We start from the raw sequence: 19294 nt of genomic DNA, 5'->3' as shown, positions 1-19294 counted from the left end.
TTGTATGTTTACCCTGCCAGTCATATGCATCAATGTTTCAAATTCATTCTTCAATAAGCAAACAAAAAAGGATAAAATTTACTTTTTGTTTATTTCCAGGTACTACAATCATGCTACACCTGTCCAAAAGCAGTGGAGGTTATGATCAATTCATATGAATCCATTCAATCCACACCAAAGTGGAGACAAGTTATACCAGATGAAGTCCTAGAGGTAATTTTGTTCAATTTCTGTTTCCTTTGTTTGAAGATTCTAACCTTAACTGAACAAAACAAAAAATCAGGTAGGACCAAATAGTTTCCGTATACTAGTCATCACCAAATTCATGACTCAAACAAGAACAGGACTGGATATTTAATATCCTAGGCTTTTAGTAAAAATAGGATGGGTGTAAGGGGAGGAGGTGGCAGTCTTGGTGAAAGATTGTATCATTGCCCTTGAACATGATATAGTTCCTGAATTAGAAGCTATATGGTTAGAAGTGAGAAACAGGAATGGAGCAGTGACCTTGCTAAGTATTTATTATAGACCTCCAAATAATGGGGAAGAAGTATAAGAGAGTACTTGTGAGAAGATTATGGAGATTTGCAGGATAAGTGATTGTTGTGATAGTTTGTGATTTGAATTACCCTAGGGTAGACTGGGAAAATGGTAGGTTGTAGGGCATGGAAGGGGAGAAATTTCTACAATGCATGCGGGAGAACTTTCTGGAACAATACATTTTCAGTCCTACCTGGGACGGAGCTGTGCTGGATCTGGTCCTAGAAAATGAGGCAGGTCAAGTGGAGAATATCAGCATGGACGAGCATTCAGGAAACAGTGATCATAACATAATACGGTTCAGTATTAGGTTGGAAAAGGATAAAAATCAACCAATGATTAAGATCCCAGACTGGAAAAGGGCAGATTTTTGGTGTCTAAAAGTTGAACTGGAGCATGTTTATCAGAAATAATGGGAACTGCAGATGCTGGAGAATCCAAGATAACAAAGTGTGAAGCTGGATGAATACAGCAGGCCAAGCAGCATCTCAGGAGCACAAAAGCTGATGTTTCAGGCCTAGACCCTTCCCAAGGCTTTTGTGCTCGTGAGATACTGTTTGGCCTGCTGTGTTCATCCAGCTTCACACTTTGTTATCATGTTTATCAGAAACACATTTTGCTGGATAAAACAACAGATGAAAATGAAAGAACTTTAAAAGGGAGATGAATAGGGTACAAGCTAGGTAAATACCCATGGGAAGTAAATATGGGGCATCCAAAGCAAGACTAGGCTTAATGACTAAGGATATTAATGAGAAAATAAGCAAGAAAAAAGAGGTATACAACACATACTGGAATAATAATAGCAAAAGAAATCAGGAAGAATATCTCAAATGCAGAAGAGAGGCTGAGGCTGGTAAGGAAGGCAAAGAGGAAGCATGAGAAAGAATGGCAGGCTGTGCTGAAACAAATAGTTCTTCAAATATATTAATAGTCTAAAAATAGAGAAGGTTACAGTGAGGTCCATAAGGAACAAGCAGGGTAAGCTGCTCACTGAATCAAAGGGTATGGCTGAGGTACTAGATTAATATTTTGCTTCAGCCTTTACCAAATTTTAAGATGGTGACAATAGAAAACATGGGTATTGAGCAACTGAGCAGTAAAGAGATAGAGATACAAGAGGTGCTAAAAAGGCTGGCAACACTCTAGGTAAAGTCACCAGGTTTAGATGGGATGCACCCTAGTCTGCTGAGAGAGCTAAGGGAGCAAATTGTGGAGCCTTTGACAGAACTTTTCCAGGCCTTCCTGAACACAGCTTTAGACCACGGGTGTGGAAGATTGTAAATATGATAAAGGGACAAAGGTTAACCTAGGAAATCACAGATCTGTGACCTTTACGTCTGTAGTGAGAAAAATGATAGAGGCTATAATGTGGGATAAGGTAAATATACACTTAGAAAAAGATTAGTTAATACTAGACAGTCAACATGGCTTTGTCTGGGGCAGGTCATATCTGACAAATCGAATTGAGTTCTTTGATAAGGTGGCACAGGCATTAGATGAGGATATTGCTATGAAAGTTGTATATTTAGACCTGTAGAAAGCATTTGATACGGTATCACATGGCAGGTTGATTAGCAGATTGCAAATGTTTGGGATTGATAGGTCCTTGGCAGCATGGATTAGAAGTTGGCTAAAGGATAGGAAACAGAGGGTAGGTATGGATGAGCATTTCTCAGATTGCAGAAGAGTTGAAAGTGGTGTTCACCAGGAATGAGTGCTATTTTCTGATTTATGCAAACAATTGGGAGATGGCTGTTGAAAGCAAAGTATCTAAATTTGTGGATGATACTAAGCCAGAGAGAATAGTGAATTATGAAGATGATGCTGAGTGACTTCAGAGACATCGACAAGTTGGCCAAATGGCAGCTGGCAGATGAAATTCAATGCAGAAAAATGTGAGGTAATGCATTTTGGTGGAAGAAACACAGAGAGACAATACAGGTTCCATGGAACAACTTTGAGGTGAGCGCAGGAACAGATGGACCTTGGAGTTCACAGGCATGATTCTCTGAAGGAGGCCAGGCAAGTTGAAGCAGTTATTTCAGGCTTATAGAATCCTTAGGTTTATAAATAGAAACATAGAGTATTGAAGCAAGGAAGTGATGCTACACCTGTGCAAATCTTCGGTCAGATCACATGTAGAGTGTTGTGTTAAGTTCTGGGCACCTTATTTAAGGAAGGATATTAAAGCCCTGGAGAAAGTTCAAAGGAGATTTACAGGAATAAAGGATTTTAGACACAAGGAATGATTAGAGAGATTAAACTTATTCTCCTTGCAGCAGAGAAGATTAAGAAATAACTTTGATCACCTTAATAAAGTTATGAACAATTTTGACAGGACAAAGAAGGATATTCTACTTCAAATAGTTGGTTCATCACTAACCAGGGGCTCACAGTTTCAATATGGTAAACAAGAGAGGTAGGAGATGAAGTAAACTTCTTTACTTGGAGAAATGTTAGGATTTGGAATGGTAAGAGAATGGTGGAGGTGGATCCCATAGGAAGTTTTAAAAGAGAGCTAGATATATGTTTGAATGTGATGAAGATAGAGGGCTATGGAGATAGAACTGGAGGTTGGAGCATGATATAGACATAACACTTCAAATAGCCTCCTTTTGTACTGTAAAAATCTATGGTTCTATTGTTCTATAGACTAAGCTTGATTAAATTCAGATGAGTCAATGCGCATGTATGTGTGTTCACATATGGGATCAACAATATCCAGCGATGATGATTTTTGCTATGTCCCAACACTTTTGAATTTTGAGCTCTGATTAATTTTCAAGTGAGTAGGTTTGTATTAGATATCCACCTTAGGCTCCATTAAAGCTAGAGGAGGGTAAATCAGCCTGAACACATTGCAAACTTGGCAAGTACAATCAGTTAAAGTCAGGATGGATATCATTGGAGGACAACTTCCTTTCTGCAGTGAGATTGAAAAGCAATAGACTGCGTGGATAACAAAGTGTGGAGCTGGATGAACACAGCAGGCCAAGCAGCATCTTTGGAGCACAAATGCTGACGTTTCGGACCTAGGCCCTTCATCAGAAAAGGAGGAGGGGGAGAGGGTTCTGAAATAAATAGGGAGGGGTGGAGGCGGATTGAAGATGGATAGAAGAGAAAATAGGTGGAGAGGAGACAGACAAGTTAAAGAGGCGGGGATGGTGCCAGTAGAGGTGAGTGTAGGTGGGGAGGGAATAGGACAGTCTGGGGAGGACAGACAGGTCAAGGGGGCGGGTTGAGGTTAGTAGGTAGGGAATGGGGGTGCAACTTGAGGTGGGAGGAGGGGATAGGTGAGAGGAAGAACAGGTTAGGGAGGCGGGGACGAGCTGGGCTGGTTTTGGATGCAGGAGAGGGAGGGGAGATTTTGAAGCTTGTGAAATCCACATTGATACCATTGGGCTGCAGGGTTTCCAAGCGGAATATAAGTTGCTGTTCCTGCAACCTTCGGGTGGCATCGTTGTGGCACTGCAGGAGGCCCAGGATGGACATGTCGTCTGAGGATGGGAGAGGGAGTTAAAATAGTTCACGACTGGGAGGTGCAGTTGTTTATTGTGAACCGAGCATAGATGTTCTGCAAAGCGGTCCCCAAGCCTCCGCTTGGTTTCCCCAATGTAGAGGCAGCCACAACGGGTACAGTGGATGCGGTATACCACATTGACAGATGTGCAGGTGAACATCTGCTTGATGTTGAAAGTCTTCTTGGGGCCTGGGATGGGGATGAGGTGTGGGGGCAGGCGTAGCACTTCCTGCGGTTGTAGGGGAAGGTGCTGGGTGTGGTGGGTGTGGCTACTTTGGGTGTAGCCTTTTGAAAGTAGAAGAAAGTTTGCCAAATTTGTCAAAATAATGAGATCTACTTTCATGGTTAGAATGAAATTGTTCAACCCTTCCCATGTCACTCTCCAAGAGCTCACCAGCCTTTGTAATCCCTGTCACCTTGGAAAGAAACCACCCCACTGATATTTCCACTGATCACATTGGTGTGTTTATTAATTTGCCTATTTCTTCCCCTTTGTGCCCTTAACAAAGCATGTTCCAATGCTTCTCCTGACCTTCTACCCCCCTATCAACTGCATTCCTTGGCACGACACCATATAAAACCATGTGGTTCCTCAGCCTGACCCATTAATGCACACCTTACCAAATCTAATTATCAACAATACCCCCATTCCACCCCATGATTGTAAGTATGGCCTCCGCTTCCCAATACTGCTAGACACATCCTTGGCCATGAACCTCTCACATCAAGGACCAAAACCTAGACCATCATTTCCCTGTGACTTTCCCTTGCCAGCCACAATCCCAATCCTCCCAGGGCAGGACAGAGGTTGCTGTGAGGCCCACCCTTGGATAGACAATGCTGCAGTCCTCTGCAGGCACCCACCTTTTGAAAATTAACTGCACTTCCCTTAACCTTTTCAGCTATAACATGCCCTGCAGCCACAGAGACTGCCTCCCTCATCTTTGGGTCCCACCCCCTTGACCTATCCCCTCCCTACCTACACTCACCTTTACTGGCTCCATCCCTGCCTCTTTGACCTGTCTGTCTTCTCTCCACCTACCTTCTCCTCTATCCATCCTCGATCCGCCTCCCCCCTCTTCCTATTTATTTCAGAACCCTCTCCCCCTCCCTATTTCTGACAAAGGGTCTGGACCTGAAACGCCAGTTCTCCTGCTCCTCTGATGCTGCTTGGTCTGCTGTGTTCATCCAGCTCTGTGCCTTGTTATTCCCACATCTTAGTCATTTGTGCTTTAACATGACCTACAGAGTGTCACTTCCACCCTGTTGACTGCACTTGTTGAGATTACGATACAATTCAATGCAACCATCATTTAAAGCTGTATTGTTATCAGGAAAAGCAGCAAGTACTTACCTCATAGTCCAGGAAGAAGTGAAGGCTGTCAGAGGCAGGCCTTTTTCATGCTGCCAGGTATTTACAGCAACAGTTTTTGCAATTGGGTAAAGGTCAATTCAGAAGGCCTACTTATTTCCAGCAAATATGATGCTGATATATGCAGATAGGGTATTCAATGCCTGCAGTTGGAATGGCTGACCTTTCTTTTATCATTGGATTTGGGTGGCACATTGGCTCAGTGTTCAGCACTGCAGCCTCACAGCAACAGGGACCCAGCTTCAATTCCAGCCTCGGGTAACTGTCTGTGTGGAGTTTGCACATTCTCCCCATGTTTGCATGGGCTTCCTCCAGGTGCTCCGGTTTCCTCCCACAGTCCAAAGATGTGCAGGCTAGGTGGATTGGCCATGCTAAATTGCCCGTAGTGTTTAGGGGGATGGGTCTGGGTGGGATGCTCCAAGGGGCGGTATGGACTTGTTGGGCCAAGGGGCCTGTTTCCACACTGTACAGAATCTAATCTAATCTAATTACTTTGTTGCTAAACTTTAGCCCACTCACGGATATCTGATTTTTGGAGTTCTTGCCTAATTATGTTTACCTGTCCACCATACTTCTCAACTCCTCCTGGACTGGAATATTCCATCCTGTGACCGTAGTCAGTAAAAATGACATGATATATGCAAATTATTACCAGTTTAATGTGTACCAATAATATATTAAAGTCAATATGCCAATTAATCTTTACAAAAGTAAAATGCAGTGCTTGCTGGAAGTCTGAAATAAAAACAAAACATGTTAGAAATTCTCAATGGGTGCCACGTTCTGGGGAGAGAAAAACAGAGTTAATGTTTCAATTAACAAAGTGTAGAGCTGGATGAACACAGCAGGCTAAGCAGATTCTTAGGAGCAGAAAAGCTTTTGTGCTCCTCTGATGCTGCTTGGCCTGCTGTGTTCATCCAGTTCTACACTTTGTTATCTCAGATTCTCCAGCATCTGCAGTTCCTATTATCTTTAATGTTTCAATTTGCTGGCCTGTCGTCAGAGTTCTGTCATTTTTGTTCCTTCACTCTTCAGACAGAACACAGGTATTTCATTTTTGTGCTGCAATCTGTGCATTATGAATCATGAATGGTGACTTGAATTTCGTATTTTCAAAGGGGTAGCAAGTCAACTCAAACTATAGCATTGTTATTATTAACAGCAAAATAATCTGATGACCAAACCGATCAAATCATGACTGAAAAAGAATGGCTTGTTTGAGCCATTTTCTTGGATTTGATTATTTTCCTAGCTAAAAGTTCACAAATAATAGCAGCTGTTTGAAAATAAAATAATGTGGCCTGAAGCTATGCACACTATCAGGTCAGGCTTAAATAGCCCATCTTTCAAGAAACTTTCTGTTTCTTTCAAAACATACTCAGACACAATAAGACCACTTCTTGTTCCCATCCTATTATTGCTTGTAGTGGACAAAAGTAAAATGCTTCAAATGAAATTAAATAAATAGAGCAAATTTAAGCTAAAATAACACATTATGTATTATGAACCCGCTCTCCCTCATCCCCAATAACTCTGTCATGCAGCACTCACTCACTCACCCAATTTGAGAACCTTTGATTTAGAAAGCCAGTCTTTGACCAATATCATTTTCTTGACTTTGCAGCAACACTGGGAGTTTTATAAATCTCTGTTTGATGTCTGTGGAAGATCTCCACGCTCTCTGATGCACCTGGCTAGATGTGCAGTTCGAGCAGTGTTGCAGAAAAGGTGTTACGAAGCAGTGCCAAAACTTAACCTCCCACTTCGACTTAAAAAGTATCTTCTATTAGAACCAGAGGGTGTGCTCTACTGAGTTTCAGAATTGATAAATGAGTTTATATGCATCACTGGATCTTATTCTTCTTGTTAAATCAACCATTGCACAAAGTTAATGGCCCAGATTTTGCGGTCGGTGATGTAGGAACAAAACTTACTATTCATTGCGCGTACAGCAACCACAGACTTAACTGTGGGCTTTTCAGCAACAGCTTAGTTACAAGAAGTCCTTTTCAGTATGGTGCCCTCTTTAGGGGACTGCAGCAATGTGAACAGGGAAAAAATACACCACAACTCTTAAAGAGGCATGTAGATTCTCAACCAGGAAGCAAAAATTAGAATATCTAATTCAGTTTAAAATCATGCATGAAAGCTAAACAACGTGAAGTAAAAGAAAGAAAGATTTGCATTTATATAAAGCTTTCCATGGCCACTAGACATCTCAAACTGCTTTACACTTAATGAAATCCAAAGAAGTGCAGTCACTATTATAAAGTGGCAGCCAATACATACTGAGCAAAATCTGACAATGTGACAATGAATAGATAATCTGTGTGCGTAATGTTAATTGAGGCATAAGTATTTGCTGGGCACCAAGCAGCACTTTCCTGATCTTCTTGGAAATAGTGCCATCCTCCTATAGATCCAAGTATGGCCTCAGTTTAACATCTGTATCACAAAATTCTACTCCAGTAATGCACCTGAATGTCAGCTGTGAATGGATTTGAACCAAGCTGGCCAAACAGAAGCTAAGAGGCACAAACATTCTTTGTTTATTGACAATATAAATCCAACAGTCCTGTCTCAGCACCAGCCATTGCCCCTTTATATCTAAGTATCAATTAACTAATTGATAGACATCACCAGTTTCATTTCTAACTGACCAGAGTCCAAAGAGGGAAGGCTAGATGGATTGGCCATGTGAAAGGGCAATGCAGTGTCCAGGGATATGCAGACTAGGTGGATTAGCCCTGGTAAATGTGGAGTTATGGGGATACAGTGGTGGTGAAGGATCTGCATGGGCTGCTCTCCAAGGTCAGCGCAGATTTGATGGACTGAATTATCTCTATCTGCACTGTAGAGATTCTGTGATTCTATGAGGGCATTGTTGCTAACTTTGCAGATGACATAAAGATAGGTGAAGGATGAGGTAGCGTTGAGGAAGCAGACAGCCTGCAGAAGGACTTGGACAGGCTACAGAGAAGGAGGGTAAAGAAATGGCAGATGGGATACAATATGGAAAAGTGTGAAGTTGTACCCTTTAGCAGGAAGATTAGCGGCAGAGACTATTTTCTAAATGGGGAAAGGCTTTGGAAATCCAAAGCACAATAGGACTTAAGAGTCCTAGTTCAGGATTCTCTTAAGGTTAAGATGCAGGTTCAGTTGGCAGTTAGGAAAGCTAATGCAATGTTAGCTTTCATTTCAAGAGGGCTAGAATACAAGAGCAGGGCTGCACTACTGAGGCTTTATAAGACTCTGATCAGACTGCATTTGGAATATTGCGAGCAGTTTTAGGTTCTCTATCTAAAGACGTATGTGGTGGTGTTAGAGTTCACAAGGATGATCGTGGGGATGAAGGACTTCACATATGAAGAGTGATTGGGGATTCTGGGTCTGGTTCAGAGGATGAGGGGGATCTTATTAAAACTTACAGAATACCGAGAGTACTGAGTAGAGTGGACATGGAGAAAATGTTTTGACTGGTAGGAGAGGCTAGGACCTTCACAGCCTCAAAGTGAAGGGCCAAACCTTTAGAATGAAGAAGAGGAAGAATTTCTTCAGTCAGAGGGTGATGAATCTTTGGAACTCGTTGTGCAGAAAGCTGTGGACGCTAAGTCATTTAGTGTACTTAAGGCAGAGATATATAGTTTCTTAATTAGTAAGGTGATCAAAGGTTATGGGGAGAATGGCATTGAGAAATGTATTAGCCATAATCAAATGGAAGAGCAAACTTGATGGGCCGAATGGTTTAATTGTCCTTCTGCATCTTATGGTCTTAATTATTTGTAATATTAATGTCAGCTTTGTCCTGTGCATAAGCCCAGGTGTCAAACTTGATCCAGAGCCTTGTGATCCAACAATGAGACTTTTTAAAAGAAGGGGATCTGAGAGAAACAAAAGATAGAAAGTAAAAGTTACAAAAATCTAACATTTAATTTAAATTTCAATAAAAATTAAAGTCTGAAGGAGTGAGACTCCAGACTTGTAAATGTGAAATCCCAATACCAGAGAGGTTGTTTAGTTAGTAATTAAGATCTATTATGGCATTAAAAATTCACATACACACAAATGCACCAGCCCTAATTTTTTCAAGAATGTTTCACAAATGTTATAATTTTGTGCTTTTGTATTTTAATGCTGAATTTGTTGGAGATGTACCATGTGGAAGAACTGGGTATCTAGGACAATAATCTCTGCTTTTTAACACTTAATTGTACATATGTGGCAGTAGAAATCACTTTTCAATTTACTTTGTAAGGAATGCAAGCACTGATAGCGTCATTTATAATCCTAAATCCAGGCCATTGGGTTTCCCTCAGATTTTTCTGTGTATTAACTGCATCTGTTTATATATTTTGAATCAAACCAATTTTCAAAGACAAATGAACAAATCTGATTGTGTAGAATATGAAATGCACAAAATAGAGTAAACTGTATATCCTGTTTTATTGTTCTGTTATATTCACCAAAAAAATCATAATTTCAAAGTTGTTTAAGTAACATTAAAAAAGTGTAACTATAACACCTTTTTTGACCATTTAAATTTACACATTTCATCTGTTTGGTAGTTATTTTTTTTGACACCTACCTACAAGTAAATCCATGAACCACAAGTATATATTCCAAGATGTTTCTCTAACATTGTTGAATTTGTATATGTCCTGCATTCAACATAAGATAACATGATGTCAAACAATTACTGATTATTTCTATATGTGGTTCTATATGACATTTGATAAATTTATATTTTATTAAATTTGTACTGTACCTGTTATCATTGATTAACATGAAGTCTGTCCTGCCTAAACTGACTTATGTCTGAAATCATCAACTCACACTTTTGTCTTTACACCTACTCATTACCATCACCTCCTTATGGTGCCACCCGCTAACCTTTCATTTTGTCCCAAATGCTTCTTCTTTAAAATCATTCCTGTGTACTGCCTCTGCATTCCCAACACCCACCGGTCCTTACCAGATGGCTTCCTTTTTTTCATCCTTCAGATTCTATGTTGAGCAACTTCTCATCCAGGCTGATTTCATTTGCATTTCACCTTGACTTTCTCCTTTTATTTCCCTGCAGTCTTGACTGCCTTTAATCTTTCACTACATTCATATTCATGACTCCTTCCATTACTTTGTTTATCTCATGTGCTCTCTATACTTCCATATCCTTGATCATAGACAAGATGATATCCTGGCATTCCTCACCACCCACTTAATCCTTCCTTCTCATAGAATAACCCCTAAATGCCACTTAAACAGCACATTCAAATTCCTGACCTTGGCTTTCTGTTTTTCACAATTTCTCTGCAGGTGTCAACTTGTCAATCTTTCGCACATTTGCTTTTCTCCCTAATAAACCTATACACTTTCCAAATGAAATAGTTCCACCTAATATTGTTTCCTTAGGTTAAGATGAGACAAATTAGCTCTCAGTTCTTAAAATATTAAACTTAATGTTCTCATGACATGCCTTTTCTTTGCTTCAAGAGAGGTCTGCAATCCTCTGATGCTGGTGTTTTATATACCACACCTTCCCTTTGCCCCATCATTTAAAGCTGTACTCTCAGTCATTTTGTCCCATTCTCTGAAATATCCCCTTTATACTTCTCGATCTACTTCTCCTCCCTTGAGATGTGCCTTAAATCACCCTATACAAAGCTTAGGATCACTCCTTCCTGATATCTTTTGTTTTAATTTCAAAAATATACTTCATTCAGAAAAATACTCATCATTTATATACATTGTCACAAAAGCAGTTCAGTTCTGTATAGTTGCACATCAAGTAAATAAACAAAACGTTGAACTTTGACTATCCACAAAACTAGAGACCTCTCTTATATATACAATACTAATGTTTGCATATATTTGAGACATTAGGAGAGTTTGACTCAGCATCAAGCTTTATCTGATTTATCTTCACAGAAATCAGTTAGACATGTTCTAAACATAGAAACACAGAAGATAGAAGCAGGAGGAGGCCACTTTGCCCTTCGAGCCTGCTCCACCATTCATCACGATCATGGCTGATCATCCAACTCAATAGCCTAATCCAGCTTTCTCCCCATAACCTTTGATCCCTTCACCCCAAGTGCCATATCTAGCTGCTTCTTGGATACATTCAATGTTTTGGCATCAACTACTTCCTGTGGGAATGAATTCCACAGGCTTACCACTCTTTGAGGGAAGAAATGTCTCCTTATTTCTGTCCTAAATGGTCTACCCCAAATCGTCAGACTGTGACCCCTTGTTCTGGACACACCCACCATCGGGAACATCCTCCCTGCATCTGCCCTGTTAGAATTTTATAAGTCTCTCTGAGAACAGCGCCCCCCACCCACATTCATCTGAACTCCACCAAAAACAATCCTAACCTAGTCAATCTCTCCACATATGTCAGTCCCTCCATCTCCAGAATCAGTCTGGTAAACCTTCGCTGCACTCCCTCGAGAGCCACAACATCCTTCCTCAGAAAAGAAGACCAAAACTGGACACAATATTCTAGGTGTGGCCTCACCAAGGCCCTGTTTAACTACAACAACACATCCCTGCTCCTGTACTCAAAACCTCTCGCAATGAAGGCCACATACTATTTGCCCTCTTTTGACACGTTAAAGACAGTAAACATATGTAAGTTATTGTTATTGATAAAAACCAAAAGAACTGCGGATGCTGTAAATCAGGAACAAAAACAAAGATGCTGGAAAAGCTCAGCAGGTCTGGCAGAAACTGAAGGAAAAAGACAGAGTTAACATTTCGGGCCTGGTGGCCCTTGTGTATTGTTATTGATGTTACCTTCTGATGACAGATTATCTGCTTATCTACAGTAGCTGCAGAGAATTCTGACGTCAGTAGGTCATTCCTTATTTTTAAACATTTCTGTTCATTCACTTACAGTGAAGAAAATTCATGTAATGTTAATTATAATGCTACTGCAATTCTATGTATATCTTTGTTGTGACATTAAAGAAATACATCCCTTTAAAAATGCTAAATAAAATTGTATGCTTTCTCAGTTGTCATGTTTTCATTTTCTCTTTTTATGTTTGCTTTTAAATTTTGGTTCAGACTCCTTCTTGTCATTCATATATTTCATGATTTACTTTTCTTTGTTACTTATGTAATCAGATGTTTATATTTTCTAGCTTCATTCTGAAGCTGTTATTTATATCTCTAGAAATTCCAATCCTGGCTGATTGAAAAATATCTCCTAGCCATTTGAGAGCACTTTACATAATGAGATCATTGGAGTGAGCATTTCAGACTCTGATCTTGTTTTGGGATGCCCTTCACAATCAGAAGATACCTACTAAGTCATCAACATCTCAAGAATGTGGGAGATCCGATAAGTTATTTTCATTCAATGTCATAAATTAAATTTGAAAGAGCATTGCTTACTTTTTCATGATACATCTGTTAGTCATCATGATCCTTTCTCCAATAGTGCAAATGTAATTCATTCAGATTATCCTCACAAACTAATGTACTGCATCCATTATAAGATAACAAAGTGTGAGGCTGGATGAACACAGCAGGCCAAGCAGCATCTCAGGAGCACAAAAGCTGACGTTTCAGGCCTAGACCCTTCATCAGAGACCACAACTCTTTTTCTCTAAACTCTCCATCATACCATTGATAATGGGAACTGCAGATGCTGGAGAATCCAAGATAACAAAGTGTGGAGCCGGATGAAGGGTCTAGGCCCGAAACGTCAGCTTTTGTGCTCCTGAGATGCTGCTTGGCCTGCTGTGTTCATCCGGCTCCACACTTTGTTATCTCCATCATACCATGCTTTTTTAAAAGGGAAGGAGGGTTCGGCGTCTATATTTGGTTCACAATGCTTTGGGCAGTTGTGTGTCAGCAAGCAGATTGACATATAACCCAATCATAACATTTGTATTCAAATAGTGGCAGCTACTTTTGTTCTGTAAGGGTCAACGCTGAGACCACAGTTATTTACAATCAATATTGATTGCTTAGATAAAGGTAATTAGATTAACATATGCAAGTTTACTGACAATGCAAAGCTAAATAAGATTGTAGGCTATGAGGCTAAAGGACAGGTTAAGCAAATGGGTAATGACGTGTCAGACAGCATATAATGTGGAGAAAAATGAAGGTTTTCACGCGGCTAAGAGGAATAGAACATTAGAATAATATTTGAAATGGTGAAAAACTATTAAGCATTCATATTCTGATATTTGGGTGCCCTGGTGCAAGAAGGTCTCTAAGTAGCTACAATAAGTAAGTAGGAACAAATGGCATTTTGCCCTTTACTGCGAGAGAGTTGAAGTCTCAATAAGGAAGTTCTGTTGCAATTTATGTTGGACTTTCATGAGAACACACCTAGAGTACTGAGAACAATTTTGATCTCCTTACAATAAGAAAACATTTCTTTGCTATGGAGGCAATGCAGTATGGGTTAGCCACATTGATTCTGAGGATAAGCGGATTATCCTGAGAATTTTTGGGTCTAAGTGTCTGGAGTTTGGAAGAGTGAGATGTAGGCCTGGTTTTTATGTTGAACCATGGTTCTGTACCCCATTCTGAGACAAAAATCAAGGGGGCAGGGAGCCTGGCCATGGTAATGATTGTCACCCCACAGCAAGGTCACTCTGGGGGCAGTGTTAATCACTTTTTCTCACTAGGATGTCCTACCTTAGAGAGCTGCTAACCGATCATATGTCTGGAAGCTGTTGCGGGAAACTCAGGCAGTCCCACCACAATAAGGCACCTGGGTACATCTGGGGTGAATGGGCTCACTAAAACCTGCCAAGATGGCACAGGCAAGATGGTGTCAGGGGTTGGAGGGCTGGATTAAAGAGGCTAGGGTGGAGTAATGAAATGGGGAGAAAATGACCTCTGCTGAGTCCCTCTGATGAATCCAGGGGGCTACTGGGATAACTGTCCACTGTGGTGGTTGATGCACTGTTTCTAATTTTCCAAAACTCCCTTAATTCAAAGAAATTTCCATTTGCTTCAAAAATAGCAAATGTGGTAAATGTAGCAAATGTAACTCCTTTATTCAAAAAGGGAGGGAAACAGAGAGCAGGACACTATAGACCAGTTAGCTTAAGCGTCTGTTCTTCAGTAGATACCATAAGTTATTAGTAAAGATGTTACAGTAGGGCAAGTAGAGAAGTTTGAGTAATCTGGAAGAGTCAATGTGCGTTTGCAAAAAAGAAATCATGTTGAACCAACTTACTGAAGTTCTTTGAAGAGCTGTTCTGGAAACCTGATGGATGTACTGTACTGAGAATTTCAGAAGGTATTTATATGGCATCACGGGTTATTCTGAAAAATAAAGTTTCATGCCGTGAAACGTAATATAGAAACATAGCAAATGGGAGCAGGAGTAGGCCATTTGATCCTTCAAACCTATTTCATGGCCGATTGTCCAACTCAGTTCCCTGTTCCCTGCTCTCTGATGAAGGGTCTAGGCCTGAAATGTCAGCTTTTGTGCTCCTGAAATGCTGCTTGGCCTGCTGTGTTCATCCAGCATCACACTTTGTTATCTTGGATTCTTCAGCATTGGCAGTTCCCATCATCTCAGTTCCCTGTTCCTGCCTTCTCCTCAAACCCTCCAATACCAACCCCCACCACCCCCCCCCTGCCAAGAACTTCATCCAACTCCCTCTCAAAAACACTCAATGTCAGAGCTTCAAATACTTTCTGTGGCAGAGACCTCCATAGGCTTACCACTCTCTAGATGAAGAAGTTTCTCTTCACCTAAGACCTAAATGGTCTTTCCATATTCTTATACTATGTCCCCTCATTGAGGTGTCTCAGGTCATTGGGAACATCTTTCCTGTGTTCACCCTGTCTAGTGCTGTTAGAATTTTAGAGGTTTCTGTGAGATCCCATTCCCCCTTACCCTCTGTTGAAGGGACAGAAAGTATGCTTGCTAAATTTGCTAATGACACAAACATGGATAGGACTGTAAATTGTGAAAAGGCCACAAAGAGGTATATGTACGTTAAGTAAGTCATGTGAACTTGTCTATTTTAATAGGATAATTTTTAAAAAAACATGCATGCCATCTAAATGGTGGAAGATTGCAGTGTTGATTCAAAAACTTCCAGACCCCACAAAAGTTCCATTCTTTATTTTAGTTTAGCTGGTGAGAGGTCCAGAGTCACCACCAAAGTAACAGTCAAACTGTCAGTTGGTGGACTCTCGTCAGACCTCTGTGTATAGCATAAAAGCAGTACAGTTTATAGCCCTTGTTATCACATCCCATTCTATTCACATGAGTCATAAGCAGACAAACAGTGCAGCCAACAATGTTCCATTGAATAGAGGAAGAAGCCCCAGGTGTGGTAAGAAAAGCTGCAACCTTCAGCTTGTTACAAACACAGACACACATTTCAAAATTTATGGTACACTGTTATTGCAGCAAAACTTTTAACTATTGTTTCCCCAATACTTTATCATTCCCTCCTTTTGATCATTTTATGATCACGCAGAATATGCTTAAAGCCGAAAACTATAGCAATTGGAAATCAGTGGCCACAAGCATCTTAATACAAGAATGCAGACAATTACAATAAGCATTATAATACCGAAATGTAACAACATGCCCCCAATATTCCCAAAAAGACTCCCAGACGGTCACCATCCTGTTCCACTATTGAACCCATGTAGGTCGTTACCAACACCTTGAATTTTCTGGACTTCTTGGGTAATGTGCTTGGAGAGGTCAGTAATATTGGTTGATTCATGAGGAAGATAAGTACAACATTCCTTCTCTATAATGGCACATATCCCTCCTTTTTCTGCCAGGATAAAGTCCAGGGCCATTCAATTTTGTAAGACTGTTTGCCACATTGCAACCATGTCAGCAGATAACTCAGTTACCTACATCTGAGCATCAGTCAATGCCCCCGCTGTACTGTTAGCTAACTCCTCCACGGCAGCTGCTAAATTAATTATTTCTAGAAGTTCGGGCAGTTCCATAAAGGGGATAAAGGATCATCCAGAACCTTTCCCTTTCAGGTATTTATCTTTGTTGTCCACCCCAATGAGGATGTTCCTTGAGGAGGCTCATAATTCGTAAATGAGGGACCAAATATGCTAAGTAACAATAACCCTTCCAAGGGTGGCCCTGGGATTTAGTGATTCCACCATTGTCTGCTTTCTCACCTGGCAACGAGGTGTAGGCCCAGTTCCCGCACACCCAATAGGTTCCATTTAGAAGCTGTGAATCGCAATACTCTGATTCTTTACACAGGAGTTGTAAGCCACATCATGGGCACACTCTGAGTATGGCTACAGTAACAGACAGCATTCACCGGATCTTTAGGAAGAGGCATTATCAAGGCAGTCACTAACTACTCGGGATCTGGGGGGCTTTTCTTGCTTTTCACCCTTCAAAACAACACGGCTGACAATCACTACCATGTTGATATAGTGAGCAGTTGACTGCACTACCACTGGTGGAAGCTGAAAAGGTTTGTATTGAAGTTACTTCACTAGCATTGAGGGGGTCAATAGACATGGGAACCATGCCCTGACCATGCTGGGGAATCTCAGCACATTCCCAACATGCTCCCTGCTCTACCAGTCTGGCATACGTATGAAAGAGGGATAGAAAGGTGTTAGCCTGAAGTCCTTCTGTCCTCGGAGTAAAATCCCACAAAGTCATCAGTGTCACAATTATCCAATGCATTTTTCTTCCTTAATCCTTCTCTGTTCCTTCACTGCCTCGTTTACAGTTGGTTCTATGAATCCAGTTGGGTTGTCCTTGCACTTTCACAGCCATGAGTGTGGTCATCAACACCTGATATGGTCCTTTCCATCTTGGTTCCAACTTTCCCCGGCCCCAATTCTTAATCAGGACAAAATCTCCAGGGTTTACAGTGGGGTAATCTCCTTTAGACAGATTGTTACCCTCTTGAGAGACCTGGCATACCTATGAATGTAAACTTTAGAGAGTTTTGGTTAATTTATGCAGGTATTTTTTCCCGTTTTCTCCCCCAGAGTGTGCATATCCAATTTTTCAGGAAGGGGATGTTGGACTATCCCAAATCCCTACGCGGCCCGCATGGGCTTCCCATAGACAGTCTCAGTGGGAGATAACCCTGTTTTACCTGAGGGGGTAATTCCCAAATGGAATAGCGCCAAAGGTAGGACCTTCAACCAGTTCAGTCCAGTCTCCTGTGTTGACTTGGCCAACTTATTCTTTAGAGTGCTGTTTGCTTGTTCCATTATCCTGGCTGCCTTTGGGTGGCGAGTGCAGTGGAACTGTTGCTTTTTAGCCAGATCTTTGCAGATCTCCTTGTTTACTCTGGCTACAAAGTGTGATCCATTGTCCAAGCTTATCATTTCTGGAAGTCCATAACAGGGAATTATCTCCCTCAACAATATTTTTACCACTGTTGTAGCAGCATTGTCAGTCATTGGGATGGCTTCAATCCATGTACTAAACACATCTACTGTTACTAAACAATACTTATAACAATGTACCCTAGGTAGTTTTATAAAATCAAGTTGTAGACAAGCAAAAGGCCCACAAGGTAAGGGGGTGGCTCCAGAACCACAGGGCATCTCTCTTTCAGCATTCATCTTTTTACAAACTAAGCATGCTTAGGCTCGTTTCTCAGCTGCTTTCTGGAAATCCAGGTGCCACCAGGTTTATAATAAAATAACCTTCCCCAAGTGTGTACAGTTATTCACATAATTAACTTAGACTAGTAGGTGCAAAGAACTTGTCCCGCTGGGGTCACCCATAGCTTAGTGAGGGTCGAGGTAGCACCCTATTTGAGTCCATAGTTTCTGCTCCTCAGCAGGGGTGTCCCCCTACAATTTCTGTGTCTCATCCAGGTCTGGCATACCCGTCCTTACACTGTTTCCAAGCAGGTTTTGCTGGGAATCCAATGGAGCCAAAAGTTCGGGGTGTGAGACCGCCTGCTGGGCAGCAGCTTCGACCCGCTCATTGCCTTTGGAGACCGTATCTACCGCACCGGTGTGAGCCGAACATTTGCTTACCGCCAGACTGGCTGGCAATTGCAAAGCCTGCTTGAGGTTGTGCACAAAAACAGCATTACTGATAGGCGGTCCCGTGGAAGTTAAAAATCCCCCATGTTCCCACAAGGCTCTGTAATCGTGGGCCACGTCAAAAGCATAGCGAGAGTCAATATATATATATATATATATAAACTGCCCCGTGGGTGCAACAAGGGAGCTTCCGTCTACAGAGAGGATTAATTCTGCTTTTGGAAGTGGCAGGGGTCGGCCAAATCTGAGCTGTGGTAAAAAGATGATTTCTCAAGAAGAAATCGTGCTCGGGGCGGGGGGGGGGTTCAGTCAAAAACGTAAATGCAGTCAACTGTTCAGTCGTTAACGTCAAGCTGGGAGGGGTATGTGAGGTGGGTTCCACCCCCAGTGGGTATCCTGGTCCCAATCAACCTGGTCGGGGTTGGCACACGGGGGGCAGGGATGGCGAAGTGGCAGGGCATATTCGGTTTTTACCTGTGACTTGACTCGTGGTTTGGGTTCGCTCTGACCGTCCCAGTAGCAGACCACCACTCACCTCATGTGCGACCGGGAATTCCCGGACCAGTTCATATTCGTTCGCCGCATCATGTCAGCGACACCAGACGGAAGACATTGCAAAACCACAGCGTTAAACAAAAGTGAGTCGTCTCCTCGATTGAAGGCTTTATCACCCGCAAAAACAGGCCACAAACCACTCCCAATAATCACCTCCCAACTCCAGTATTTTACTAATGTTTACGGGTTGTTGTAATGACTGAATCAAATGGTTTGTTTGGGCGTCAGCGCGGGGAAATCTCTGCTCTAACTCCCTATAACTTCGAATTGGTCCCCTTTGATCGCCCGCTTGTTCCTGCCAAGTAGTC

The 19294-nt window shown here is 41.5% G+C and overlaps 1 protein-coding gene and 1 long non-coding RNA gene across 3 annotated transcripts in view; one reads left to right on the top strand and one right to left on the bottom strand.

Annotated features, from left to right (window-relative positions):
* asb4 (ankyrin repeat and SOCS box containing 4) overlaps window positions 1-12177 on the top strand; it is a 37420-nt gene extending 25243 nt beyond the window's left edge. For both annotated transcript variants that reach the window (XM_048562550.2, XM_048562543.2), the window contains 2 exons: window positions 100-213; window positions 7060-12177. In XM_048562550.2, coding sequence (XP_048418507.1) covers window positions 100-213; window positions 7060-7248 — 303 coding nt within the window. In that variant the 3' untranslated portion in view covers window positions 7249-12177. The remainder of the gene's footprint in view (window positions 1-99; window positions 214-7059) is intronic.
* On the bottom strand, window positions 6527-19294 carry LOC125463223 (uncharacterized). Its single transcript, XR_007249786.2, has 4 exons — window positions 18967-19294; window positions 14641-14729; window positions 10021-10093; window positions 6527-9316 (listed from the first exon to the last, which is right to left on the bottom strand). It is a non-coding gene; the product is annotated as an uncharacterized LOC125463223 (long non-coding RNA).

The sequence above is a fragment of the Stegostoma tigrinum genome, chromosome 2, assembly GCF_030684315.1.
Source record: "Stegostoma tigrinum isolate sSteTig4 chromosome 2, sSteTig4.hap1, whole genome shotgun sequence".
Classification (NCBI taxonomy): Eukaryota; Metazoa; Chordata; class Chondrichthyes; order Orectolobiformes; family Stegostomatidae; genus Stegostoma; species Stegostoma tigrinum.
This window is presented reverse-complemented; position numbering and strand designations above follow the sequence as displayed.